This window comes from Cyanistes caeruleus, chromosome 13, assembly GCF_971803275.1.
Source record: "Cyanistes caeruleus chromosome 13, bCyaCae1.hap1.1, whole genome shotgun sequence".
NCBI lineage: Eukaryota > Metazoa > Chordata > Aves > Passeriformes > Paridae > Cyanistes > Cyanistes caeruleus.
In genome coordinates, this window is record NC_141713.1 from 19,946,166 (window position 1) to 19,973,369 (window position 27,204).

Sequence of the window (27,204 nt, forward strand, 5' to 3'; positions counted from 1 at the left end):
CCAACTACAGGAGCCAAGAAAGCATTTTAAGACTTCAGTCAGCTTTATTTGAGCTAAACCACAGCCTGCAAAAGCAGCAGTGATACAAAGTCAGGCATTACTTAAACAAGCACTACTGATCCCTGGTCAAAGGACTATGACAGTGCTGGAAGAAGCCAATGCAAACCCAGCTAAGGCCCTATGCAAACCCACAGAAGGCAGAAGAAGGCACTGAAGAGTATGTGAGGAAAGCTGTTTCAAGAAGAGGGATAGCAGGGGGCTTGCTGGCTCCTCACCCCATCTGTTCACCACATGGGTCTTGGAACAAAGTGCTGTGAGTTCAGATTGTGCAGGCACCAAGCTGTTCCTCAAAGCTGGTCAGAGACATTCCCTGAGTCCTCCAGCAGAGCACAAGCTCTGTCTTGTGTGATTAAGGTGGCAGAGCTGGGATTAACTCAAAGAGTGAGTTTTCTGGATTGGGACACACCAGCGTGACCCTGGGTGTGGGGCTGCAGGGATGTGTGGATGGTCCTGGGCTCAGGGGTTCACACAGGGGCCATGCAGTGCTGGGCTGGCAAGGCTTCACTATCACACCACTCTCTGCTCTGCAGTCTCAGTATCCCTGCTGTGAGCTGTGCATGGCTTTCACCTGGGGACGCTGGTGGGTGGGAGCCTGGGACCATGGCTGCTTGAAGTGTTGCTGCTAGGTGCTGGAGTGAAAAAATACAGCTGCAGCCAGAGGGTGGAACAGTGTGAGGCTGGGTCAGAAATTCTCATAGTGATGTGCAAAGTAGGTCTGGTCCTTCTTGTTCATCTGCCGGCAAGCCTGCTCCACACTCTTTGTCATCCCGGGCGGGCCACAGCTGAACACCCCGATCTTTTGCACCTGGGGAAGGAGGGAGCCAAAGGGGTCAGACTGCAGCACCAGGTCTCCCCACAGTCCAGCCCCTCTCGATCCCTTGCTCTCTGACAGCTTTGGCCATGGATGCTGGCTGAGCAGTCTTTCTCAGCCTCCAGAGGCTTTTGGGGAGGTTGTCACATTCCCATGGAGCTGGCAGAGCCATGGAGGAGGGATGGGAGCCCCCCAGCTCTGACCGCTGGTTGCAGCCAGGGTCCTGCAATAGCAGGAGGAGTTTGGCTGGTATGGGGCATTGCTGACTCTTGTAGCTCCGCCTGGCTCCAGAAGGAAAACAGGATTCATTCCCCTTCCACTGTGTTCTTGGTGCAGATGCCACTGAGGTCTCCAGGACCTTGGGGACAGGCTGGGACCAGTCCTCCACAATGGGCAGTGGGTGCACCTGCTCCTCTCCCCAGCCAGACACTGACCTCAGGGTGCACCTCCTGCAGCGAGCTGAAAAAGGGTACGAAAGGAGGGCGCCCAAAGTGGGTGATGGAGCGCAGCCCTGTGAATAGACTCTTGTTCAGCACCTTCTGGAAGTGCCGCTCACAGATGTACTGAAAGAGACATTGGTGCATGTCAGACGGCACAGCACGGCCCAGCATGGCCCAGCATGGCCTGGCACAGCCCAGCATGGCCTGGCAGGGCCCAGCATGGCCTGGCAGGGCCCGGCATGGCCCGGCATGGCCTGGCATCCTCCCTGTTGGATGTGCAGGCTCACCAGCATGGTGGTGCGCAGGTCGAACTTCTCGGCCAGCTGTGTGATGTAGATATGCACAGAAACCAAGTTGTTCTTGTCCGATTCTTCCACCTCCCGAATGATGTCAGTCAGCCACTCAAACTGCCGCTGTGTGCGCGTCACCCAGATGAAGTAGATCTGTGGCACAGTCGAATGAGGCCCAGAGCGGGGCCAGCATCTTTATGAATGCCCATGGACTCCACAGAGGATTTTACCCCCAAAGAGGCCAGCAGCCACAGGAGGCATCTCAGAATCACAGAATCAATTAGGTTGGAAAAGACCCCTGCGATCATGGAGTCCAGCCTCTTAGGGGGGCTTATCTTTCACATACTCTTACCTTCTTACACAGCAGCTTGGAGTTTATTGATGACTTGAAGACCAGGTCCTTGAGAATGGATGCGAAGGGTGTCACCCCAATGCCTCCTCCCACCAGCACCGACACCTCAAACTTGTTCCATTCCTGGTGGCCCTCCCCAAAGGGCCCATCCAGGTACAGCTGGAAGGGAATCAGCTGTTAGCAGAAGTCTCTGCTTGCCCAGCTCGTGGAAGCCCTCAGGGCTGGAGAAGTGCCTGGAACTTGGCACAACCCGTTGCCAAGAGGCTCTTGGGCTCAGATGTCCCCGTGGGTGACATCCTATGCATGGCTCACCTTGGGCAGTGTGCCAAGGAGGGCCAGGTTCTTGGGAGAGTAGAGTTCCCGCAGACGGGTAGTCCAGGGCCCAACGGCGCGGATGTGCAGGCTCAGCGTGTCGTCGTGTGGAGCCGAGGTCAACGTGAAGGGGTGGTACTCGCTGGTGCCCAGGGCCACGCAGGCGATGCGCACCCACTGCCCAGACTTGTAGTCAAAGTCCTGTGGCCGCTGGAACTGCAGGTGCGTGACACCTGTGGGGAAATCGGGGAGGCGGCTCTGTTAAGTTGGAGATGTTGCGGAGTCGATGTTTCCGCCATCGCTGCAGCCCCTGATGCGGGGAGTCTGGGCTGGGCTGGTGCTGTGTGACCAGGGATGTTGTGGTACCTGAGGGCAGGAGCTCAGCTTTCACCACACTGATCTCCACCTTCTTCCTGCTCAGGCTGTGCAGCTTGTCTGCACTGTAGATGAGAGCTGGGATGATGAAGTAGATGTAGAAACGGGGCTGCTGGATCAGTGCATAGCTGCCATGGATGATGACCTGGGCAGGGAGCAGAACCCTTTAGCGAGGTAAGTCATCACCCCAGCGGTGATTTTATTGCAGCTCAACAGCAATGGAGAGCCAGGACTGGGGCTACCATCTCCCTTGGGACTACCCCAAGCTATTCCATCTCATCAGCTGCACTGACTTGACCTAGAGGCCTGCAGCATGTTGGCACCATCCCTCCATTCCGGCCCAAATCCCTTACCAGGATGTAGAGCAGCACATAGAGGTGGTGAGTGATCCAAAAGCCCTGAAAGCTGACGTGCCGGAAGTGGTGGGTGGCAAACACATACATCACAGCAAGGACCACGAGCAGCAGCACTCCTGTCATGCCTGTGAGAAGAACAGTTGGGAGGCCCTGTGGGGGAGAACAGGCCAGCCCCACAGGGGCACTAACTGGACTGGGCAGAGGGCTGCCCATCCTGGTCACAGGTGTGCAGGTCTGCCTGCTAGGTGTTCTCACCTGGAACAGTCTGGAAGAACCACCAGTAATACTTCTGTGGCAGCTGTGACCTGGAGAAGGACAAGAGATTGCACCATGGAGAGACCAGAATGAACTAATGGTTTCCGTTTTTATTTCTGACCATGTCCAGGACACCCTGTCTGGACTCTGCTTCAAATTCCACCTACCCGTCATCTGTGAAGACGTTGGAGAAGAGGCAGGACAGCACGCTGAGAGGTGTGACTGAGAAGATGTAGACATTCACTATGTGACCTGCAGTGTGGAGCACTGTAAGAGACAAACACACGGAGAAAAAAGTATCACTTGATGTGATCACTTGGATCACTTGGATAGAGATGTGTCAGACTCTGGTAATGTCCCCAGGGACCCGGAGATTCCTCCTCTTCTGTAGCACAAGGCATCTACGTCTCTGCAAGGTCTTTAAGCTGCTTCCTGGTCCTGCCCACCCACAGCCCGTAGCAGCCCACCCACCTGAGAAAATCAGGGCTGCCATGGCAATCCAGCGGTGGAAGTCGACGGCGGCGTCGAAGGGGATGTAGTGATTGATGAAGGTCTCCCGCAGGACAGTGATGAGGTTACGGCACATGGTCAGCAGGATGTAGGAGTACATGAAGGAGATGGAGGCAGCCGATCCCCGGGAGATGATGATCCCCACGAAGGTGGTCTGTGCAATTCCAGTGCTGGGGGATGCAAAGGCGTAGTCTGGGGAGAGAGAGGAGGGGGTGTCATGTGCCCAGCGCTGAGGGTCATGATCCTTCCTGCAACAAGGGGACAGCCACCTGTGTGGCTCTACCACAAACAGGACACCACAGGGATGGGTTTGTGTGGGGAAAGGGGCACAATGACCCAGAACTTCTGGGTGACAGGGTCATTGCAGATCCAGGGAGGAGAATGTCCCCCTGGGAATCTTCACCTTGGCCTCAGTTGGGGAGTCCAATATAAGAGGTGTCCATAAACTGGAAAGAGTCCAGTGGAGACCACCAGGATGGATGGAAGCTGGAGGACATCATAGAGATGTCTATGTAAGGGAAATGGGCTTGTTCAGGCTGGAGGAGATGGGTCAGGGAAGCTGGCTGTCTGCAGCCATTCCATGGGCACACAGAGCAAGTCTTTCTCAGGGGTGCACAGTGGAAGGATGTGAGACAAGAGCATGAGTTTCACTGTAGAAAATTCAGGTTTGAATCCTTGAAACTCTCCAAAGGGAGGATGGTCAAAAACCAGCACAGGCCCAGCAAGGTGGTGGAGTCACCAGCCTTGGAACTCTTCACATCTTCTCTAGACAAGACCTTCAGCAGCCTCATTCAGCTTTGGAAAAGGGCATTGGACCAGACCCTTCCAGAGATCCCTTCTAATCTCAGCGATCCTTTGGGGACCCTCAGTCCATGGGAGGACTGACACTGTTGCCCAAAGTTGTGCTGGGCAAGTCCTCATCACACCCCAAGCAACCACCAGCTTTGAGGCATGAAGGCCAGGCCCCGCACAGCGGGGCGGGGTGGGCACCCACAGTAGTGAGTAGGCTACTCACAGTAGGCTACTCACAGTAGGCTACTCACAGTAGGCTCTCTCGGCAAAGACACCAGTGGTGATGGCAGAGAAGAGGATGACACAGACAATATGGCGCCGGTAATTCTCAACAAAGCGCTTGAACTCCTGGATCTTCTGCTGAACTCTGTTCCTCTCGTATCTCCTCCGTTGTGCTTCTGTGTACAGATGCAGCTGGTACTGGTTCGCCCTGGCAAATACAGGAGTGCTGGTCACCACCAGGTTTCCCTGGCAAGGAATGGCTCAGGGCCCAAGTTTGGGTTTCTTGTCAAAGTAGTGACAGGGATGACCTGAAGAGCACACCATCAGAGGGTGACCTTAAATCAGCCTGCCCTGCAATGCCTTCAGAAGTTAGCAAATGTAGAGGCAATGACTCACAAATGAAATTGTAGATGAGAACTACAAAAGAAAATTTCATAGTAATATTCAACAATCAAAAATTATCCACAAAAGGGGCATTTCCTTAACTGGTTCAATTAAGGCAAACCAAGCTATTCTGGCCATCAATTACAGCATCTGAACTGCTTCCTTGAATAAATACTTGCTGCTGCCACAGCAGGGAGGACCAAATTCTCTCGTGCAGCTCTTGTAGGCAGCCCAGGTGAACCAGCAGCAGCCCAGGAAGCAGAGGAGTGCAGGCAGGAACTGTCAGACAAGACCTCTCTCTAAAAACCACTATGCCAGCCTCTGGAGTTGGCCACTTCATTTGTTTGGGTGGTTTTTGTTTGTAGAGGCACATCACCCAGACCCAACTATGGCACTGTCCTGCCAAGATGGGACTGTTTCTGTAGCTCCCTGGCCAATGAGTGCCTCCTTGGAGCAGCACCATTTGACTGGAGGACTACCCAGTCTGACACAGAGATGTAAGAAACAGCAAATAGGATGAGCCCAAGCCTCAGAGGCACAGCCAGAGAGGGGACTCACTTTCTTCCTGGTCTCTTCCTCAGTTCTTGGCCTTCTTGCTCCATATAGTGACCCACAGCATCCAGATTTGGGTCTTTCTTCTCCTCTGAGATGGTTCTGTGGAAATAGAGCTATGTCTAGCCCAAAGCTCTATTTGCCAGAAGTGCTTGCCAAAATTTTCCCCTTTTCTCCACTCCTCATCTCAGGCTCAGCTGGGAACATGTCCAGCTCTTTTCCACAAGCCTGCCTGCATTAACTTCAGTGTCACATGGTCTGGATTCACCCCAAGATAACCCCTGTGTTATATGTTATATATATGTTATATTCACATATATGCTATATGTGAAGAGCAACACGGGGCTCCCATCTCCACACAGAGGATGCAGCAGGGCCCTGCAGGAGGGAATTCCTCCCTTCTGGCTGTGCCTGGGGAGGGGGACAGCAGCCCCACTGCAGCACCCAGCATGCAGTTCCTATCCATTCCCCAGCGCTGGGAGTTCCAACATCCAACATCCCAGTGTGGGAGCCTTTGTTGGAAGGCTTGGGACGAAGGATGGATGTGGGCCAGGGCAACAAGAGAAGGAATAGCAACAGTGACACTAAGGAAGGGAGCTTACCCTTTGGGCTCTTTCTTTTTTATGAAGGAGGCAGAGTTGTGCAGATTTTGCTTGAACACCTCAGGGACACCTTTGAGGGGACAAAAGGACAATTCAGAAGTCATTCAGAAGGTGCAAGACAAAGTTTAGGAATCTCCTGTGGGCAGGGAAAAGCTCTGAACTGACCCAAACATGTCATACACAAAGCAAAAGCCGATGCCCCTGTACTGAAGCTGAAGTGGGGAGATTGATGGGCCAGGATTTGAGAGCTACCTATTGGGTGCTGCCCATTGCCTCCAGCCTTGCAGGACCTGGGGTGTCCCAGTGCTCGTGCCCACTGACCTTTGACACAGAGCTGGGTGAGCCGCAGCTCACTGTCATGGTCCCGCAGCATGTAGTGGAAATTCTCCCACGTCAGCTCATCCCTGTCCTGAAACCCTGAGGCCTGGAACATGGACTCGGTCACCTGCTCTGCCTGCTCTCTTGACAGGCAGTTGTTGGAGATCTCAATGAAGGACCTGGAGCAAGGAGGCAAGATGGGAACACCAGCTGAACCCCTCAAACAACACAGGGCTGAGTCCCAGAGTCCCAGACCAGCTTCATGGGAGAAACAGACTCTCGGCAAGTGTTGAGTCCATGGTCTTCATGCGGCCTGAAGCACAGAGGCTGGGACCTGCTTCTGAACACGTCTATAAACATTGTGAAGACATTAGGAGAGAGGAGGAAGAGTACCTGAGCATCCTCAGAAACTCCTCCTTGGAGAGGAATCCATTCTCATCAATGTCATACATCCTGAACATCACCTTGGACTTCTCCTCTGGGGACCCTGGTGGGGAGAGGAAGAGGCAAAGTATGAACAAGATCCTATTTTCATCAACAAAGATGCTTTCATATGTTGTTTTTGAATGTTTCATTTGTTGTTTTCACTGCAGCAGTGAAGCCTCACCCTTCCACTTGACTGTCTCAAGTGCAAGATGAAATACTGGGTAGACACACATTCTTCCTTGTGCATTATTTTTCCAAGTCAGAGTGTGCTTTTGCAGGGCAATGATTTTTCTGGGAGTTGTTTTGGTTGAATCTGGCATTCAACACCTCCACCTATGAATCCACCGTTCCAGTGGCCATTTAGGGGGAATCAGATATCAGACACGCTTACTATCATCTCTCAAGTGCAGGATGCACAGTCCCTTCAGGAGAAAGGGCAGACATGTCTGTGGTGGTGGAAGACAGCTCCCCTTGTCTTCCAGAAAACACAACTACGTGTTGTCATGCCCATATCCCCGGCTGAAGCTGTCCTGAGTGAAGGAAATTTTAATCTGTAGCAGTGCCTACAGGTTGGCCTGCCGGGTGAATCTTGTCCTTCACTCTGATAGAGCCTAGAAACAGGTCCTAGGGCAGCAGATGGAGGCATTAACCAGCTCCAGCTCCCACCTTTCATGAAGACCACCAAGATGTCCAGGAACTCCCGGAAGGAGATGTAGCCATTGCCATCTTTGTCAGCCAGGGAGAACATGGAATCCACAAACATGGAGTGCTCTTTGAGCCCCAGTGCTTCAGCAAACTCAGCTCTGCTCAGCTCACACGTAAGAGACTCCTTTGCCTTCTGTGAAGATTCAAATCTGAGCTCCCCAGCATCGGATCTGTCGATTTCCAGAACCTGCAGGTTGTGTCCCACAAAAGAAATGCTGTGAGTGATGGCAGAGCAGAAGGCTGGTGTTTTCTTTCTGACCTACTGCACAAACATTGGGGGCTCCCTGGCACAAAACCTGGCAGATACCGTGGAGAAAGTCCCGCGTCTCTCCTACACCATGTGACTTCTCACACTCCACGCAACAGACCACTCTGGAGACCTGTTACATCATCCAACAGTCTTTTTGCCACTTTAGACACTTGTATCATTGCAGCAGATCCCCTTTTGTCTTCTGCAAAGGAAAATGTCCCTCGGTCCTGGAAGTATGGGAAGCTTCCTTGTGTGTGGCTTACCAGCTCTTACAGAGACCACCAGCCCCAGCTTTCATTGCTTAATCAATAGAGGAAAACCTTCCCCCACACATCAGGGCTTGCTATACCTCTACACACCTGAGCAAACAGGTGCCTGAAGAAAGTCTCCAGAATTTGTTTTCTCTGCCGCTGGGTGACTGCCCGTTTCATCAGGCTCTGCTCCTTCATCTCATACAGATACAGGTCAAATCTGCTCTCCTTCAAGTAGTCTCCTAGCTTCCCGACAAAGATGCTCCTCTCGGCCTCCTCATTGAAGAGCAGCACCTGCAAAGGACCCACAGACTGGCTGTAACCATCAGAGGCTCAGCTCCATGGTATTTGCTGGAGCCGGTGGTTCTCAGGAGGCCACAACCTCCCTTCAAGGACTTACACTGCTTCCAGTGCCACCAGCTGGGTGGTGCAGGGGACCGTGGAGGGTCTAGGGGAAGGTGTCATAACCCATGGTACTTACCAGGTCATACTCCTTGGGGCTCTTCAGGAGCAGAGCTTTGTTCCCTTTGTTGTTGGAGAGGATCACCTCCACTTTCTGGTGGGCTTTCAGGTTGATGCTCCGGAGTACAGACCCTCTGCTATCCAGTACTTTGAGCACTTTGTCATCTTGGAGCTGAATGTAGACAGGAGAGTTGTCTGTCTTGGGCCCATGCCACTCCATGGCTGGTGGGAGAGAGCACAGAACTCAGATGGAAAGGTTCCTACTCATCTCAGAACCTCCTTCACCAAGAGGCCATTTGAGAGTGATTTCATGACCAGCCATATCTTAAAGGAATGGTGATGGTCTCCTAACTGCAGAGCTCAAGCACACGGATGCAGGAGGAGTACAGACTATGGAGCAGGGAGGCAGGACTTTTCCAGTATGCAGAGCAAGGAGATACTGTCCCTGTCCTGAAACTGCTGGTGCAATTGCTCTACACGGGTTTCCTTCAGGAAAGGTGTGATCTGGGGTGGATTGGAATTACGGGAATTAGGATGACTCAGATTGGAAGGGACTCAGGTTGTAAGGGTATCTTGCCCAACCTCCTGCCCAAAGTAGGACCAGTCACAGATCAGTCTGCTCAAGGCTTTATCTGGTCAGGTCTTGGATAGGATGGGCTACCAAGTTCTCAGGGCTTCCTGTTCCATTGCTTGACTATGCTCCTGGGGAAACAGCTCCTCTTTGCATCCCATCTGGGTATAAGGCCCCAGGCCCAGCTCTGCCTCAGTGGGTGCCCTGACTGCAGCAGCAGCAGCACCAGCTGCCACAGCAGGGTTGATGGTGCCACCTTACCGTGTGTGGCCTTGCCAGACACCTCCCTGTGCACACTGGTGCTCTGCTTCCCCTGCAGCTTCTTGAAATCTTTCTTGCGAAGAGTGGCAACAACCCAGGCCACAAACAGAGTCACTGGGGACACACGGGAGAAGGAGGCATGAGAGATCACAAAGCTCCTTTCCCCTTTTGGCTCCCTCCTGGAGCCCAAGGACCCTGCCAGCTGAAGCACCTCAGCAGTGACCGGGACTCAGCAGCTCCTGCTGGGAGGTGCTTTGTCCATGGGCACTCAGCCCCTTTCTCCGGTGGAGAGGACGAGGAGGAGAAGAGTGACAGGAAGAAGAAACAGTGACAAACCCAGGGGTAGGCAGCAGAGGACAACGATGATGATCCCGAAGCCTGCACCACTGCCTGCAAAGTAGTCCAGCACCATCATGGGCGTGCAGCTGGCCAGGTGTTGAGCTGTCAGCTGCTGGGGCTGGGGGCACGGGTCCCCTGCAGGGGCAAACAGGCTGTGAGTGTCACTGGCCTTGTACCCAGCTCACCTGAACCACCCCCAGGAATCTCTGCATCAAGATGTTGATGGGGTTCATGGCTGAGTGACCCAGCACTGCAGAATTGGGGTGCATGATTTAAACTCCAGATCTAGGGGATGACAGCCTTTGGGTTTGGGCTCAACCTTTGCCCACCACAGCAAACCAAGCACAGAACTGTACTCGAGATCTCTGGAGTTTCAGCACCTTCACCTCTCCTGTTGGGATGGGCTGACCAAGAGGCACCCTGGGCCACAGCAAACTGGGGCTAAGAGCCTCTGCTCTCCTGGATGCTGCAAATCCAGGGAGTCCTCCTGGTGTGGTTACAAGGAATGCACACCAAGGGAACAAGAGCAGCTTACAAGGTCTGGAATATTGCCAGAATGAATGAAATGCTTACAGTAAATGGGAAGAGTGTGGCAAGATTCCAAGAGGAAAAGGCATTATGCCAAACAGTAATGTGCATTTTCCCCTTGGGATGACCCTGCACCTCACCCCTCTTTCAACATCTGCATCATGCATCAACGTCCTGCTCACAAGCAACCCTTGCACTTTGTGCCCATTTTGCTGGTTTAGGGTCATAGCAGGTGTGAGGCTTGAGAAAGCCCAAACCTGATGTGTTCCCTGTGTCATTTACTCACCAGCTGTGTCACTGGGATGACTCTGTCTTCCTTGCTGCCTTGCTAGGGCCATTCCCTCCCCGTGCCCTCCCATTGCACGGTGCACTCACCCTGTCTCCAAACAAACACGTGGGGCTGGAGATCTGTGGATTTGGCAGAGGTGACGGAGGTCAGGACGCTGTGAAAGGTGGTGTTACGGATCTCCCTGATTTCCTCCTCTGTGAACAGCCTGAGGAAAGGGACGTGGAGAAGAGTAGTTGCACCAGGCATCACTGACCAGCAACAGGAGGGAACTGAGGAAGCTGGAGGATGCTTTTTCCTCCAGCCTCAGTTTTCACGTGTTACTGGGGTTTGCAGAGCAGCTGCCAGCCAGGGACAAAGCCATTACCCATTCTTGGTGTTTTCAAACCAAAACCTGTCGCCATCACGCAGGCGCACAAACTGTTCCAGGATGATGGTAGAGAAGAGGGAGCCCTCAGCCTCCAGCATGCCTCCAGGGAGCATCTCCAGCCCAGCCACGTTGTTGGCATACAGGGCAGCGACCTTCTGCAGGACCTGGTGAGAAACCCCCACCACGCATCCGTGAGCACAGGGAATTCTGCCAGGGCATCGGAAAGTGTTGGCAAGCCTTAGGAGATGTAAGGAGTGCACATTTCCCAGGAATCACACCCATCTGTGGGCTGGGAAGTTGCTGAGCCTCACACAGCCTCGAGCTCATGGCTTGAACTTAAGCAATTGGGCATCACTCCCAGAGCATCTCAGCTCTAGGATGAGCAGAGTGCCCGGTGGCAGGGGAGTGCAGCACTGGGGCAGGATGGTTTATTCATGCCATGTAATTACGCAGTTACCCCAATGCAAGAATGAAAATTACACAGTTACCCCCCTGTGGGTATGAAAATCAGCCAGGGCAGGACATGCACTCATCTCCCTCCTCCTGTGATGCTGCAGAATTCAGTTCCTGCCTGGAATGTCCCGTCATCCTTTGGCCCACATACATTCCTTGCCCAGACCGGTTCCCTGTTACCTGTGGCTCCAGGTGTGGGGCAAGGTTTGACCAGTTTTGGAGAGGTTTCAACCCAAAATGCTGCCGCACTTGGTTATAGGTTGGCAGGCCAAGGTCTCGCCCGCGCTGGAGCCAGCTGGCCACGTAGTCGGTGCGGGAGTACCGCAGGGGCCCGTACCAGTAATCTGTGGGTGGACATGCCTCATGTGTCCTGCAGCTCTCGGCACCTCCGTTGGAAAGGCTGAAGCTCCAGCGTGTGCCTGGGTGCTGATGGAGGAGGCAATGGCCCTGCCTCCCCACCCTGCCCCAGCACAGCCTTGGACACAGCTGCGTACAGACCTTGGAGATCTTCCACCACAATGTTGTCCTCCCGCTCTGCTACCTGTGAGCTCATCCCCAGCAGGAGGTTGTCCACATCTTCTGCCTGCTGCAGCGCGGGGCTCTGAGAGGCATGGGAGGAGCAAGTGTTTCCTCTTCCATGAGGGAGGACAGGAAGCAGCCCCACAGCCCTGAACTGGTGCCCCCAGGGGTGCTGACTTCATGGCGTAGGGGAATCGGGGACCTCTTCCAGGCTCATCTCCTCCACATCAGGTCAGCCTTGAGGTCTGAGCCTGACTCAGCTGAAGACTGGGGGTTCTGGATGGGGAGGATCTCTCACCCCTTGTCTGGCTGTCATGCTCTGCAGCCAGTTTCCCTTACAGACCCCTGTGGAGTACCCCATAGCACAGAGCAAGGGAAGAAGCCCCCTGGCCAGCCTACCACATCCTCAGGACCCCCGTGCTCCCTCCCCTGTACCTCTCTGTTCCAGTAGCTGTTGCAGAGCCGCACTGCTGGGAATGAGCCACCTGAGACAGAAACGTTCTGGAACCGGCACTTGGTGTCTCTGGAAGAACAGAGAAGGATTGAAGCCACAGCCCTGAGCCAGGGCTGCCTGGAGCTGTCAGAGCTTGGCTGCCTCAGCCGAGGGCAGGACGCGGGAAGGGACAGAGACCATCCCAACAAAGACCACTGTCAGTCACCAAGCCAGCCTGGGCATCCCCTCCCCTCACATGGGCAGTCCCTTAGTCCCACCAGGCTGCTCCTACCTCTTGTAAACACCTGGAGGCACCATGGTGGCCAGGAATTGCCCTGCAGCCGCCACGAACTCTGGAGAGAGGCTGGGGTCCAGGTGCTGCTGGTAACCTGTGGGGCAGTAGCCAGGCTGGAGAGAAAAGGGGCCAAAGTCCCTCCCCCTCCCCAGCCAGGAGCTCCCCTGGCCCCCCTACCCCTGGTTCCAACACTCCATTGCCTGCCTACCCCTCACCTCGGTACTCCGGGACCTGTGTGCCCAGCAGAGTTGGCAGCCACTCGTACAGAACAATGCTCTGGGGAACAGAAACTGGGTCAGGGCCAGAACCGTGCAAGGTGTTGGGAGTCCCAGCAGAGCTGGGGGGCCCCATCCCTCACCTGGAAAGTGGCGATGACCCTCTTGCGGGTGTGCTGGAACAGATCCTCATCAGACCAGGCAGGATGCTTCTGGGCCAGTTCTGTGGCCAGGTGGTTGTGGTACCGAAACCAGGCAATGCTCTCGGCCTGCAGGAAGGGGTTCTCATTCCCCCAAGCACTCCCCAGGTCTGCAAGAGCCACCACGACCATCAGTGGGGGATGTGACCACTGGGTCTATCTTTGCCCGTGGCTGGGGGAGCACACCGAACCCTGCTGATCCAGCCCAGGGTCCCCTTGTGGCCTCACCCTTCCCTCCTCCCCAGGCAGACCAGCAACCTGGAAAACCTGGGCAAGTGAAAAGCAGCACCGGGCCCCCAGCATGGACCAAATGTTGGGCAGATGAGGAATTCAAAGCTGAGTGGGTTTGTGTCAGCATCAGCCCTTTTCCCCGGAGGAGTGCAGCTGGGATCAGAGCTAGTCTCTCACTGCTGCCTGGGCATGTGGCCTCTGCAGTTCCTGGCATGGAATTCCTTGCTGGGATGTCCTCACTGGGGCTCAAATCTTCCTCCCCCTCGGGAAGCTGCCTGCTCTCCTACAGCCCCCTGACCCAAATTCCTGCCTCCCTGCATCTTCCACCCTTTCCCCTTTCCTGGGCTCCACTCTGGGCTCAGCTCCAGGGACCTTCTGCTCCCCCTGCTCCCAGTCAGGGAAGAAAAAACTATTGGAACGCCACCATTACCGTAGATCCCTTGGAGACCTCCCTGTCCCGTGGACGGATCCAGTGCCTTCCACATGGGAACCCTCCCATCTGTCTGCCTCGGGAGGCTGCTGCTGGGCCCTGATGCCAGCTGTCCCCCCAGGAAACTCCTCAGGGCATCGCTCCAGGAGTGTGAGGGACCGTAGATGGAGCTACCGTCCAGCCAGCCTGTCATCCCGTTGGTCTAGGGCAGGCACAGGGAAGAGGCATTAACAGCTGCCAGGATCTCACTGGAAAGGTGTAAAAGAGAGGTCTGGAAAGCCCAAGTCTGTCCCTTTTGTTCTTGAAAAGCAGTCTGCTTTAACCCTATTTTGACAAGAGCTCTCAGGAAGCAAATAAATGCACAGGCAATCTGTGCAAACTTCAGGAATTAGTGCCAGGTAGAGGAAAAGACCGGGTACAGGCTTTTCAAAAGCACATCTGGGATTGTTTTTCCCCCCAATTATTTTGACAATGCCCAGAAGCAGAGTCTGTGAGTCCCCATGTAGACTGGAAGGGTTTTGTAACCCATCTCTGGGGAAGCTGGGAACACCAGAGCTGTCCCCTCTGACCCTGCATCAAAATGTCCCACTGTCCTGGCAGCATGATGAGTATCTCCCCTGCCAAATGTTTGCATGGAAACATACTTTTTATCCTGAAAACATGCTGGAGTTTTTTTAGCTTTTAAATGTTGATAACAACATGTCTTTCTAAACTGGTCTCTTCAGGGTTTGTCACGTGAAAGGTTCAGGGGGGGTGTTTCACTTCAGTGATTTTGGCTGGGAAGATCTCCAGCATGAAAGAAACCTGGGGAGCACAAGCAGAACAGCAAAATCCAGACAAACTGGGGGAAAACCTGGATTTTCCAAAGTGACTGAAATTCAGAGGAGCACTGCAACTTTGTGATACACTATTAAAGACAGGACTTGGTGCCTAAAACAATCTGAGATAATTAACTGACCTGATTACCTTTTCTTTGTCCAGGAAATGCTTTGATCTTGGGCAATCATTAGTGTTGCTCAATGCAAAACTTGGAAGTTGACTTTGGATTCCTTTCACTGGCTCAAACACTTGAGAGATGTACATTTTTAGGGGCATAGCAGTGCTCTCATTTTATTTTTGCCAGTTATCTTGGCTGCTACAGACCCTGATGGTGAGTGAGGAAGAACTTAGACGGAGGGGCAGAGAGCAGAGGGAAGCACACCCACCTGTTCCCGGGGGTTGTTGGGACTCTGCCCCGTCCCTGCTGCCCAGCAGCTGCGCTGGAAGGGCAGCACCACATCTCCAGTGCCGGCAGGGTCAAACACCACATCTCCAGGTGGGATGTAGATGTTAAGGAACTCAGCAGGGCAGCCGGGTTTCTCTGTCTCCATGATGTCCAAGAACACATGGAAACCTGACAGACACCAAACCTTGGTCAGCAGCTGCCAGGACTGCTGCCAGCACCTGGAGCAGGACCCCAGCTAGGGCAGCTCTAGGCAGGCTGAGGGGACCATCATGTGCAGCAAGGGTGGCCCAGGCCAGGATGAACAGGGCTTGAAGAAACCTGGCCTAGTGGAACAAGATGACCATTGAGGTCCCTTCCAACCCAAACATTCTGGGGTTCTACGATTTTCCAGGGACAAACATCCCCCTGCCTGGAGACCTAAGACCCCACTGAGCTCCTGGGAGACAGAAAAAACTGCTCCAACTTGCACCAGTTCAGCCCAGCATGGCTCTTACTGGATCTCTCTGGTGTTTTTGAAATGGGGCATCCCCACTGCTAAAAGAAACAAGGAAGTTCCCAGCTGACAAATACCAGCACTTGGGACAACCGGCAAAGGCCCCCAAAAATGCACATGAACTCTCCTAGCTGGACAGTGCTGTGCTAAAGTCGTAGCCAAGGCTTTGTGGCTCTGATCTCCCCACATGGGTCTGCTGTGGAGGGCTGGCTGAGGAGCGCTCCCATGAGTGTGTGAGACAAACCAACATTTTACCACCCACACTACCATTTTTTCCAGTTGGTGTGGGGCCCCAGGTCTTACCAAAGAAGACAGCCAGCACAGTTGTGTTCCTGCTGGAGGGCAGCCCCGAGGGTCCCCACGCCACCGCCCGGCTCAGCTGGCGAGCGTTGGGCACATGGGGCTCCTGCAGTGCCTGGTAGACGCCGTCGGCGTAGTTGGCTGGCAGGAGACGCAGCAGCCTGGCTCCTGCAGAACCAAAAAACACGGAATGGGTTCTGTGGCACCCAGAGGGAGGCATGGCTGGAGCGGGATACACGGATATGGGTCCCAGGAGACAGCGAGGGGATAGCACAGGTCCTTAGAGTGGCCAAGAACATGCGAGTTTTGGTGTCAGCACCCAAAACTTCTTGCAACACTTTGATCAGTACTCTTAAAACCAGGAGGGATCATCCATCCTCCATCTTCCTCTCTTCCAGTTGTCTTGTCCATGTGCCATCCCTGTTGCCTCCTGGGGGTCTGGGGTGCTGCTCCAGTCGGTAACTGGGGCAATGCTGAGCTGTTGTCCCATGTTGACTGTGCAATCCTACAAAAGTGTAGGTCCCCAAGGGATGTATGGTAATGGTGGCATTCCAATAGTTTTTTCTTCCCTGACTGGGAGCAGGGGGAGCAGAAGGTCCCTGGAGCTGAGCCCAGAGTGGAGCCCAGGAAAGGGGAAAGGGTGGAAGATGCAGGGAGGCAGGAATTTGGGTCAGGGGGCTGTAGGAGAGCAGGCAGCTTCCCGAGGGGGAGGAAGATTTGAGCCCCAGTGAGGACATCCCAGCAAGGAATTCCATGCCAGGAACTGCAGAGGCCACATGCCCAGGCAGCAATGCCAGCACCATAGGGAATAGGAGAGGGAACAGCCATAGAAGCAGCAAGACAAGTGTGAAGATGGGAGAGAAACACCCTGATTTTGCACACACTGCTGGTCCCGAAACTGAAAAGCCCAGAGGCAGGAGGTCATTTCTCACTGATTTTAAAAAGCTTGTCACCAGTGTGGTGGGCTCCCCTTACTGGAGCTCCCCAGAACTTTGGGAAAGCCTGAATTCCTGCCTTAGTTTGTGGCTCAGGTTCCATATGTTGGTTTCCAAAAGTTATGGTCTGATCTGTCTGCTCTAGAAGAGGAAGACCTGATCTGCCAGGGCTGTTTTTTCCTGTCAGGCTTTGATGTTACCAAAGGCAGGTGACACACTTGTCCTGTGGAAGAGCCCTTTGGACTGAGAGGAAGCTGTGCAGCTGCCCCTGCAGCTTGTGCCAGTGTGTCACCAGAGCGGTGACCAGCCTGGGCTGCCAGAAATGACGATTCAGAATCTTTGGTGTTTTCGATAAGACCCTGCCTGGTCTGTCCTGGTCCCTGGCTCAGGGACATCTAGAACTGAGCCTATGGGCTGGCTGTAGGCACGAGGAAACAGTTCAGCAATGGCACAGGGAAATCCCAAATGCCTCTCCCAGTACCAAGCAGTGCATGGTATCAGCTCTCTGCAGGGCAGGAAATCAATAGGTCAGCATGCCTGGATCATGAACTCTTCTGCCTTGAGCTGAATCCTGGCTGAGCTGCATTTGGCTAAAGATGATTTTTTGCAGCTCTGGGATCCCTGAACATCACAGAAACACCTGCTGAAAAGAGCTGGGTCCTCCTCGCCTTGGATATTCTGAGTGATCTCACAAAGGCACAGCTTTGCTCTGGGGCTGATCCAGCATAACCTGCAGATTGTGCTAGGCAGCAGCAAAATGTGGCACTGCCCAGCCAAGGGCTGTCTGGCCACTCCACACAGCTCCACGTGGCTCTCAGGTGCATTTAGGGACCACTGAGGGCCATGGGAGGTGCCGTTGTCCACTGACCTGCCTGGTTCAGGCTCAGGTCAGAAAGGATTCTGTCTCAGCCACAAAACAAGCCAGATGCCCAAGGGGCAGTTCACCTGGCCCCATCCCTCCGTTCCCAGCCCGAGACCAGACACTCACCCACGGAGCCGTGGCTGTGGTGCAGCAGGTTGTTGTACCAGCCATCGTAGCGCTGTACCTCCCACGAGATGCTCTCCTGGGCTCCTGGAAGAGACAAGACCCACTTCATGAGCAGCCAGCAAAAAGCATGAAACAAGCATCACCGCTATAGAATTATAGTTACATTGTGATCTGTTCCCATATTTCTTCTGAAACTTCCCAAATATGCAGTTTTCTAGACAAGTTTTGCTCTCCTTTTGAGGGACAATAGCTAAAATTAGAAAATCATGCTTGTGATCCTGATGTCTCCAGATCAATTTTTGGCCACCACCAGTCTAATCCCAAAAGACATTCCTTTTCTCCTTCTCTCTCACTGGATCAGAAACCTCTCCTTACTTCTGGCTTCTACAATGTCCATGTGAGTCAAGGGAAGACTTGGCACTTTTGCATCAGCACCTGCCTTATTTCCTTCGTGTTAATTTTTATTACTTTACTTTTTACTTTGCTAATACTAGCAAGGACTTCCAGTTCCAGCTTACAAGCTGTCCACTCATCTCAGCTGCCATCGGGCAGCCTCTCAACCTGCACTTTGCTCCAATTTTTTCTTATCTCCTCACAAACTGCATCATAGAATGATAGAATTTGTGTTGGAAGGGACCATAACCATCACCTGGTTCCATTCACCCTGCCATGGGCAGAGACACCTTCCACCAGATCAGGTTGCTCTGATATGATGTTCTGTGGGTCAGAGGAAATTCCCCTGGGGGGCATCAGCTACCCAGGATCTCCCCTGGGGTTCCCTTCCCCAAAATCACACTTACTCCCCAAGGTCCATGTTCCCAGCAGAACCACAACCAAACTCAACATCACTGCTGCAGGTTGCGTTGGCCACTGGGTCTTTGGAGGCAGCAACCTGCAAATGGAGAGGAGAAGGAGGGAGCTGGAGGCGGGCTGTTCCCAGAGGCTGGAAACATGGAAAGACCAAAACCTCAGCTCCTTTTGTGCTGCTGGGTAAAACCTTGCTGCTGCCATCACCCATCAGCAGTGTCTCCTGATGTGGGCTCTGGGAAGTTGACAGGAGTCATATTAGAGCCCATGACCTTGGGAAAGTCCTGTCAGGATGTGTCAGCTGACATGAGAACACCTTTCTGCTGGTGTGTCCCCCTTACAGACTCACAGCTCTTCATCTAGTTGTGTCTGCTCCGGTACAGAAAGCCTTCATTACAGAAACAGGAACATTCAAGCTGGAAATTTTTCCTGCATTGACCCCTCCAAGAAAATGCAGCTGGGAATGTGATGGAAAAGCCTTAGCACACAGACATCCCAAAGTGTGTGAGTACTGCAGACAAGACAAGTTGATCCTCTCTGAGCTAACCTGATGGCCATCCCTCCTGACCAGCCTTTCTCATGATGCTTTACCACCTCCCTTTCCACAAAAGCCCTGGATCCAGAGCAGATTTCATCACTGGGAGTTGAACATTTAAAATCCCAGACAATACCTGGCAGAAGAGAGGGATTCTGAAATTGTGAGGGTTCTGAATTGTGAAGTGATTTAGAGTCACAAATGTGACAATTCCACCTACCAATGGCTTTCCATGCACAGAAATGCCAAACCTGAATTGAACTCCAAGACAGGGTTTTCCACCAAATCTGGCTCTTTGTCCTTGTTTCAGTGTGTATCCAAAGATCAGCACTACCTCAGGAGAGCTGTGCTGCCAAGAGATGCAGCAACGTGCAGGTTTCAGCTTTTCCTACACCTCTCTGACACATCCAAATTAATGGTTTTAATATTTTGTTTTTCATTTTTTAATTAGAACTCAAAATCTGGATTTGGAAAGGCTTACATATTACCAGCAGCTCTGTAGGTTTTATTTTTGATTTACTGAGAATTGCAGTGGGGATTTTTCACCTATAGCTCCCAGTGGTACAAACTGCAAAACATGAGTTCATGTTGCACTGTCTGCTTGGAAAACAAAGCTGTCTGAGACTTAAATATTATAATTTGCACTTACATTAATTACATTCATGAATCTAAACACTCATCGCCAGGCTGTGAGAAGAGCATGCAACCTGTGGTCAGTTCTTCTGCCAGAGATTCCTGTATTCTTGGTCTTTTGCATTGGAAAGTAAGTTGTGTCTCAAGAAGTGACATTTCCATGTTCCCTGACCATCACAACAGCTCTTCCATCCCAAATCCTTTCCAGCCCACAGCCCTGTGCTGAGCGTGCTCTGGTGGGTGTGAGATTTACCTGGCACAGCTGCTGGGAACTGGAGGCTCTGTGAGCCCCATTCCATACAGAACATGAAAGTTTGGCTAATGGTGACACATGGAGATGCCTGTGACCCCTGGCAGGAGTGACAGAGCACTGTCATCATCACCACACAGGACTGGGACTCTCCTGAAAGCTGCCCCTGTGGAAAGAGCCCCTTCCCTGAGCACCAGCAGCAGCTGCTGACTTGTGCAGAGAGGTCCACGTGGCCTCCGGTGCTGTGAAAGTGAGACACAGTTGGAGACCGCAGAGACACAGCTGGAGACCCCAGAGACACAGCTGGAGACCCCAGAGACACAGCTGGACACCCCAGAGACACAGCTGGAGACCCCAGAGACACAGCTGGAGACCCCAGTGACACATCATCCCCATGGCAGTACCTAGGTATGGTCCCCTAGAGGATGGCAGAACCAAAGCATTCCAGAAGCCTGGTGCCTCATCCCCATGGTCCTCGTTGAGTCCCAGCTAATTTCTCTCTCTTGCCAGAACTGGTGGGGCACACCTGGGGGCTGCTACCTTCCCTCCCACACCAGTCAGTCCCGGGCTTTTAGAACGGGCTACACTTCCCCAGCCTTGGATGGCAGAGGATCCCAGAGTGTGCCCACGCACTCCACGGGCAATCCGCACTCAGGGAGGAGCGGTGTCCCCGGATTCCCCCTGGGCCCCAGAGCACAGCAGGGACTCTGTCCCCTGGAGGAACGTGAGGGTTCTGTGCCTGTGCCGGTGTCCTGTCCCCACGCAGGGACTCGCTCTGTGCCGGGATGTGCGCGGCTCCACCGCTCCCTGCAGGTGAGGACCTCACACGGCTCCAGAGCCCTCCGGCCCCCAGGACGTGCTGTGAGAGGCACAGTGGGTTCGGCCCGACCCCCTCCATGCCCCGGCCACCGCTCCGTCCCAGCGTTTCCCCCGGCAGGAGAAGGAGCAGCAGCAGCAGCAGCTCTGTCCCCTCCAGCAGCGACACCAGATCCCCCCCGCGGGTAAAGCGAGCGTGGCCCTGGAACCGCGATCCCTCAGACATCCCTCCCAGCCCGGTCCCGGTCCCGGTCCCTCAGACATCCCTCCCAGCCCGGTCCCGGTCCCGGTCCCTCAGACATCCCTCCCAGCCCGGTCCCGGTCCCGGTCCCTCAGACATCCCTCCCAGCCCGGTCCCGGTCCCGGTCCCTCAGACATCCCTCCCAGCCCGGTCCCGGTCCCGGTCCCTCAGACATCCCTCCCAGCCCGGTCCCGGTCCCGGTCCCTCAGACATCCCTCCCAGCCCGGTCCCGGTCCCTCAGACATCCCTCCCAGCCCGGTCCCGGTCCCGGTCCCTCAGACATCCCTCCCAGCCCGGTCCCGGTCCCGGTCCCTCAGACATCCCTCCCAGCCCGGTCCCGGTCCCGGTCCCTCAGACATCCCTCCCAGCCCGGTCCCGGTCCCGGTCCCTCAGACATCCCTCCCAGCCCGGTCCCGGTCCCGGTCCCTCAGACATCCCTCCCAGCCCGGTCCCGGTCCCGGTCCCTCAGACGTCCTTCCCAGCCCGGTCCCGGTCCCTCAGACACAGCCACACCGCGGAGTTTGAGCGTCCTCAATCCTTCGGCTCCCCCCGGAGCACGGGGGGCGAGGACACGCGTACCCCAGTCCTTCTCTCTCCCTTTCCTGCACGCCAGAAGGGACACGAGTGCCCTCGATTCCTTGGAGCCCCCAGGCGTGTCCCGGTGCCCCCGGGCGGTTTCAGCTGGAGCGGCGCTGCGGGGCGGCCGAGGAGGAGGAGGCTGGTGGAGGTGGAGGAGGCTGGTGGAGGTGGAGGTGGCTGGTGGAGGTGGGGGTGGCGGTGAGAGGGGGCATCCCCCCTGCCCGCCCCGGCTCGCAGGGACTGCGAGGGGAGGATGTTTCCCATCTGCAGCCAGCCCTCGGTTTCTGCTATTCCGCCCTGTTACGGGGTCAGGGAAGTGCAGCGAGGTTGCCCCCTCGCCCCTCTTTCCCCACCTGGGAGTTCCAGTTCCGATGCTTCCGTTTTTCCAGGGGACGGGAATTTTTTTTAAAATTTTTTCTCCTATAGAAAATACCGACCTGCAGCCCTGAGTAACCCAGCTGGGATTGCTGTTGGCTCTGCCGCCGGGAGGTTTTGGCTGAGCAGCTCCAAAAACTCCTTTTACCCTGATTCATTCCTGAGCAGGAAAATGGAGATTCTGTAATGAGAAACTTCTGGTGTTTGGGCGAACTTTCTGCCTCCTCTGTCTTTCTCTCCTCCAAGTCCAGAATATTTTAAAATATAAGATTAAATTGTCTGTTTCTGCTGAGCTGCTGATCCTTCCCTGAAGATGTTTCCAGTTTTTACCCCCTCCATACACTGACAGAGGGAACCACAGGGGCTCTAAGGTCACAGCAATGCTTCAGTGTGGAGGATGCTTTCCAAGCTGCAACAAGTTCAGTTTCATGTGCCATAAGCTGTAGGCATCACTTTTCCACTTGAAAGCTGCAAAAATGCCAAAAAGCTGCAAAAATGCCTGAAGGGCAGTCCAGGGAGAAGGATGGGCAGACAGCAAGGGTCGTTTCCCTGGAAATTCCCAGTGAAACAAGTCCAAGTGTAGAGAAATGCAAAGCATACGGAAATGCAAACATCCACTGGTGTTGGTTGAAAGCTAAATTTAGATTTAACAAGACTGCATTCTCCATGTTATGTTCTGGTTTTTAATTCCTTTAAACTCTGAAGAGTTGTGGTTTGGTGAATACAGACTTGGAAATCTTTCCTGCTTCATTGCATCTCATAGGAAATTTGGGCAAAGATACCAGGAAACGAGTGGAATTCAGCATTGAGATTGAATCTGTTCTAGGTTAAACTGTTAACTAAATTAACTAGGTTAACTAGTTAAACTAACTAAATTAATAATTTAACTAGGTTAAAATATTAATTTATTGCTTTTCTTGCAGCAGCTCTGACTGTTTTGTGGGCACTTTTGCTGGACTTCAGTAGCATTAAGAATCAGCTCCTGCTCCTGCTTGCCAGGTAATCATGGCACTTGAAGGCTGCTTTTCTCCGGGTTTGGTTTTCCAAGGAAATAACCCAAAGCTATTACAGCAAAATAGCCCCAAAGAAGATTTGTAAGAGCACAGGACAGCTCTGTTAGTCTGTAGCAATCAGGCTAAATTCAGGTCCAGAGCCATTGTAAAATGCCAGTCTCCATTCCACTCTTTCCTGTTATTTTCTGGGTTACTAGGCAGAAGGTTATTCTCCAATCAAATATTGCTTTTTGCATTGAAAAGCAATTCAGCTGCCCAAGCAAACTCTTTTCTGATAGTTACTGGGATCCCTACTCACATCTAGGCATTTGGGACCAGTTTTTTTGTGGCTGAATTGCCCTGGGTTGGATCTTACCTAAAAATATGATTAAAATTGTTTTTGGAAAATGAGAATAAAATCGCCTCCTCTGTACAGGAACAAAATAAAGTGCTCTTTGAGCAGGTCTGGCATTCCCTGAATTTAACAAACTTCCTGGGACAGTTAGTTGCATGCAGAAGCTATTAAATTAGCAAAACAAGAGGACCAAGCACACTATTTGGTAGAAAAGATCTAACCCAGGCACGGGGAGAAGGTGTGTAATTGCTGGCAGTGGAGAGCCAGAGGAAGTCCAAAGTCACCTGTGGGACTCACACATCTTCTCATTTTATGTAATTCAACTTCCTTTAGCCTTGAGATGTGCTTATGGAGTTTTGAGTGTTCTTTGGACCCTCGTCCTTGGACTGGGGGCTGCTCCTTGTCTCTCCAGACCAAGTGCTGGACCAATCCTCCCTCTTCCTCTTCCTCCTCCACAGTCCAGGAGCTCCGGGGAGAAAGCCTTTTGGAGGAAATGGGCAGGAATGGGAGTAGTGGGCTTTGTTCCCCTCGGCACTGCTGGTCCTTGGCTTGGGATAATTTTGCTATTGTGAAATCCACGTTTCCAGTTGTTCCTTGTAATTTTGAAGCATTTTGCATTCCTCCTGTGGTCACTGGCTTGAGCGCATCCCCTGAGAGTTCACCCCAAAATGGAAAGCCCTGGCTGCAGCTGCTGGAGGGAGAGCCCCAGCCCTGAGAGGAAGTCAGCAGGCTGCTGCTCTGGGGCTGCTTCTCGCCCCGCAGCAGGACAGGGGCTTGTGGTTCCCTGGCTGCTGGAGCCCTGCCCCGGGCACCTCCTCTCCTCCTCCGAGCGCCTTTGGGTGTTCTCTGCTGGGGAGTGTTCTGCCCGCCCGCCTGCTCGCGGTGTCACATTTCCTCGTCCCTCTGGGGACCCTTTGGCTGAACCTCCCTCCTCTGCTTATTCCAGAACTGAATATTCCAAGGGTTATTCCAGAACTCCACCACAGGCTGGAGCCATCCGGGAGGGGCAGCGCAGGGTCCCCGCTGTGACCCCCGCTCTCCCGCAGGCTCCTGGAGCTGCAGGATGACTCTTTTTGACGGCCTCTACCCCTTCTACCCTCAGCAGAGGAAGGCTGCTGTGTTCGACATCAGCACCGTGGTGGTGATCGCTGTCTTCCTGACGCTGGCCTTCAGCTTCCTCCTCATCATCGCGGGCATCCGCGGGCGGGCGGTGCGTGAGCCGGCCACGGGCGCTGCTCCCGGCTGGACCAGGGTGGGGCAGGAGGAGAGCCAGGGCTGCTCCCACCTGCCTGACGGCCCCTCTCTCCCCGCAGAGGCTCTACTGGACTCTCCGTGTTCTCCTCAGCCTCTCCGTGGGAGCAATGATTGTGGGTGAGTGCCGTGCAGCCCTGGGCAGGGTCTGGGGCCAGGATGGAACCCTGGGCAGGGTCTGTCTCCAGGAAATGTGGGCTGGGGGTCACAGCCACAGCCGGTGGTGCCGTCTACCTTATCCTGGCTCTGCAAAGCAGTCACACAGCTTCCCAGAACAGCTTTCCCTTCCCCGGTACCCGAGCACTTGGAGGTGCCCCTGGTTATTGTGGGAGCTTTGCTGGCTGTAACTCAGAGAGCCCCAGCTCCATCGGGCTGCAGAGCCCCGTGCTCCTCCCGATGTGTGCAGGAGCCGACACAGGCAGGGCGCAGGAACAGACACAAAAGCACGGATCAAGTGCAAAGAGCGGGTTTCTTTTCATGGCCTGGCCCTCCGGGGGCTCCCCAAGGCAGCGCTGGGTAGAGACGAGGAGGGGACCGGCACCTGGAGCTCGGTCCATGCCAAAGGATCACCGAACCCGGCGTGTTTCAGGGATTTGTGCAGGCGTAGTTCACTGATCTACTTTGATCTTCCCTCTAACAGGGCTGGGTCTCCAGCTTGTTCAACAGGTGCTTCTGAGCTGTCTGAGCACAGATGTTCCACCTCTCCAGCACACCAGTGGTTGTTAACACAGCACCAGCAGCAGTGGTTACTGTGATCTGTGGGTTTTTCCACAGCTACACATCGCTTCAGTGTGTTTACAATCCTCCTCACCACTTTTCCACTATTTCCCCCCACTATGTGAGCCCTCTTGTGCTGCCTGGGGCTGCAGCCAGGCACCTTGCAGAGGAGCCTTACAGAGCTGGGATAAAACACAGGCAGAGCAGAGAGATGGCAGCAGGGGGGTAAAGACATCCCAAGGAACAAGGCTGGAGGAGATGAAGGACAGGATTTAATTTAGTAAAAACCGGAGAACCTCCTGTAATAACTAATGGTAGAAACCAGGCAGTGGGATTTCCCAGTCAGGAAAACTTAGACAGGGCAACAGGATGGGTGAGAAAGGATGTACTGAGGGGATAGAAGATGCCAGGTGGCAAGAGAAGCCAGCCCTGACCCTAAATCAAAGCATTTCTCCTGCTGTGAAGGACAAGAGGGATTACAAGACTACTGGGAGAGGGATGATGAAGGGGAAGGATAATGATAACCTAAAAGTTTCAGCTCTGATTTGACCAGGCACTAGGAGCAGGTAGCCAGACTGGGACCAGCTGTGGGACACATGGACCATCCCAGCCACCCTGGGGATGTCCAGGGTGAGGGAGATGCCCCCAGAACCACGTGAGAACCCAGTGCCAGGCCGGGGGTGGCAGAGAGGTGAAGGCAGGGCTGACTCTACAGCCGTGTCCCGTTCAGAGCCATCCAGCACCGCTCGTGACAAGGCTGCAGTCAGGCTCTCCTCGGGCACACGGGAAGAACAAACTGTTCTGAAGCCAGCAGCAGGAGCAGGACACACTCAGCCCTGCAGCCAAAAACATTCCTGTGGGGCTCCCACTGCACCAGTGCCCTCACAAGTTGACTCAGCAACTGAACATTTTCTCAGGAGTATTTAGTTCAGCCTGACATCGAATAGCTGGCTTTACTTTCCCTGCTGGAAAATGAAACCCGCTGTAAAGTGGAAGTGCTTCAGAAAAGGATGCCTTGCTCCAAAAAACATAAACCAGAAAAGGTTCAACTTTTCCCTTTTTTCCCAGCTGGAATGTCTGTCCAAGCTGTGCTGGCACTTCCCACCCGTCTCCACTGCCTCCTTCTGACAATGACTTTTACTATTCCCTAGTAGTGCAATTTGGGGAGCTGAATGTGTGCAATGAGACTCACCCCTGTTCCTGTGGCTGTCAAACAGGCTCATCTCTGAGCCCTGTCCCTGGGTGGTGTGGTGCTTGCCATGGTGGGGAGCTTGCAGGGAGGTTCTGGAGAGAATGTCCAAGGAGAAATCAGGTCATGATGTTCATCCCTGGGGATCTCAGCCCTGCTCCTCCCGGATCCAGGGAGTGGATGCTTAGCAAGGGGAGGACCTGAGCTCTGCAGGGTGTGGGAGCTGGTTGGGGCACGTCCTGGCATCTGAGTCAGCATTCCTGCCCTCCTAACACTCCCTTCCAGTGCCATGGTGGGAATGCTGCCACTCTCCCGTGATTCTCCCCTCGAGCACAGCAAAGCTTGAAACCAGACCTGCTTTAACCCCAGCTTTATTCTTCCTGGCAGCTGTCCAGTTCACCAGGGACTGGGAGACTGGCTGGGTGCAGGCAAACACCTCCTACAAGTCCTTCAGCGCTGCCCAGGTGAACGCGGACATCGGGCTGCACATCGGCCTGGCAGGGGTGAACGTCACGCTCAGGGGTGAGTCTGACGGCCCCATCTGGAACTCTGGAGTAGCCACGGCCCCAGGAGATCCACAGCTGCTCTCTGGGGCCCCTGGTCTGTCTGAAGGCTCCTGGGAGCCTGCTGTGCCCGTGCTCCTGGCTGGCAGTGTCCGGGTGCTGGC

The 27,204-nt window shown here is 54.1% G+C and overlaps 2 protein-coding genes across 9 annotated transcripts in view; one reads left to right on the forward strand and one right to left on the reverse strand.

Moving 5' to 3' along the window:
* Window positions 1-21: 21 nt before the first annotated feature.
* Window positions 22-26,778, reverse strand: DUOX2 (dual oxidase 2). Of its 7 annotated transcripts, XM_086848547.1 has the most exons (35): window positions 21,659-21,780; window positions 20,026-20,188; window positions 18,598-18,689; window positions 17,798-17,881; window positions 15,878-16,042; window positions 15,062-15,249; window positions 13,857-14,058; window positions 13,139-13,305; window positions 12,996-13,056; window positions 12,778-12,874; window positions 12,488-12,575; window positions 12,032-12,134; window positions 11,714-11,877; window positions 11,078-11,244; window positions 10,800-10,918; window positions 9,894-10,031; window positions 9,558-9,671; window positions 8,745-8,947; window positions 8,372-8,557; window positions 7,724-7,949; window positions 7,025-7,118; window positions 6,635-6,810; window positions 6,314-6,383; window positions 5,718-5,813; window positions 4,805-4,983; window positions 3,723-3,953; window positions 3,419-3,518; window positions 3,252-3,301; window positions 2,994-3,121; window positions 2,632-2,785; window positions 2,266-2,498; window positions 1,954-2,112; window positions 1,599-1,754; window positions 1,306-1,434; window positions 22-865 (listed from the first exon to the last, which is right to left on the reverse strand). In XM_086848547.1, exons 2-35 carry the CDS (start codon window positions 20,064-20,066, stop codon window positions 743-745), a joined length of 4,683 nt encoding a protein of 1,560 aa, XP_086704673.1. In that variant the 5' UTR covers window positions 20,067-20,188; window positions 21,659-21,780; the 3' UTR covers window positions 22-742. The 7 variants fall into 7 exon arrangements, with proteins under 7 accessions (XP_086704673.1, XP_086704674.1, XP_086704675.1 ...); XM_086848548.1 differs by lacking the exons at window positions 20,026-20,188; window positions 21,659-21,780 and adding an exon at window positions 26,541-26,778; XM_086848549.1 differs by lacking the exon at window positions 20,026-20,188 and having other exon boundaries at window positions 21,659-21,924.
* DUOXA2 (dual oxidase maturation factor 2) overlaps window positions 24,239-27,204 on the forward strand; it is a 10,933-nt gene continuing 7,967 nt past the window's right edge. The window contains exons 1-3 of one of the 2 annotated variants that reach the window (XM_023918013.2): window positions 24,239-24,590; window positions 24,694-24,751; window positions 26,925-27,059. In XM_023918013.2, coding sequence (XP_023773781.2) covers window positions 24,444-24,590; window positions 24,694-24,751; window positions 26,925-27,059 — 340 coding nt within the window. In that variant the 5' untranslated portion in view covers window positions 24,239-24,443. The remainder of the gene's footprint in view (window positions 24,591-24,693; window positions 24,752-26,924; window positions 27,060-27,204) is intronic. The other variant, XM_086848559.1, reaches the window with a different exon arrangement.

Bases quoted from the DNA above. Each gene is read 5' to 3' on its own strand.
- DUOX2 (XM_086848546.1), bottom strand. From the start codon at position 18,808: ATGGCAGCAGCAAGGTTTTACCCAGCAGCACAAAAGGAGCTGAGGTTT. The intron at 3,122-3,251 runs GTGAGAACACCT...TTCTTCTCACAG, and splicing joins GTTCTTCCAGACTGTTCCAG to GCATGACAGGAGTGCTGCTG. The intron at 2,786-2,993 runs GTAAGGGATTTG...CTCCCTGCCCAG, and splicing joins ATGTGCTGCTCTACATCCTG to GTCATCATCCATGGCAGCTA.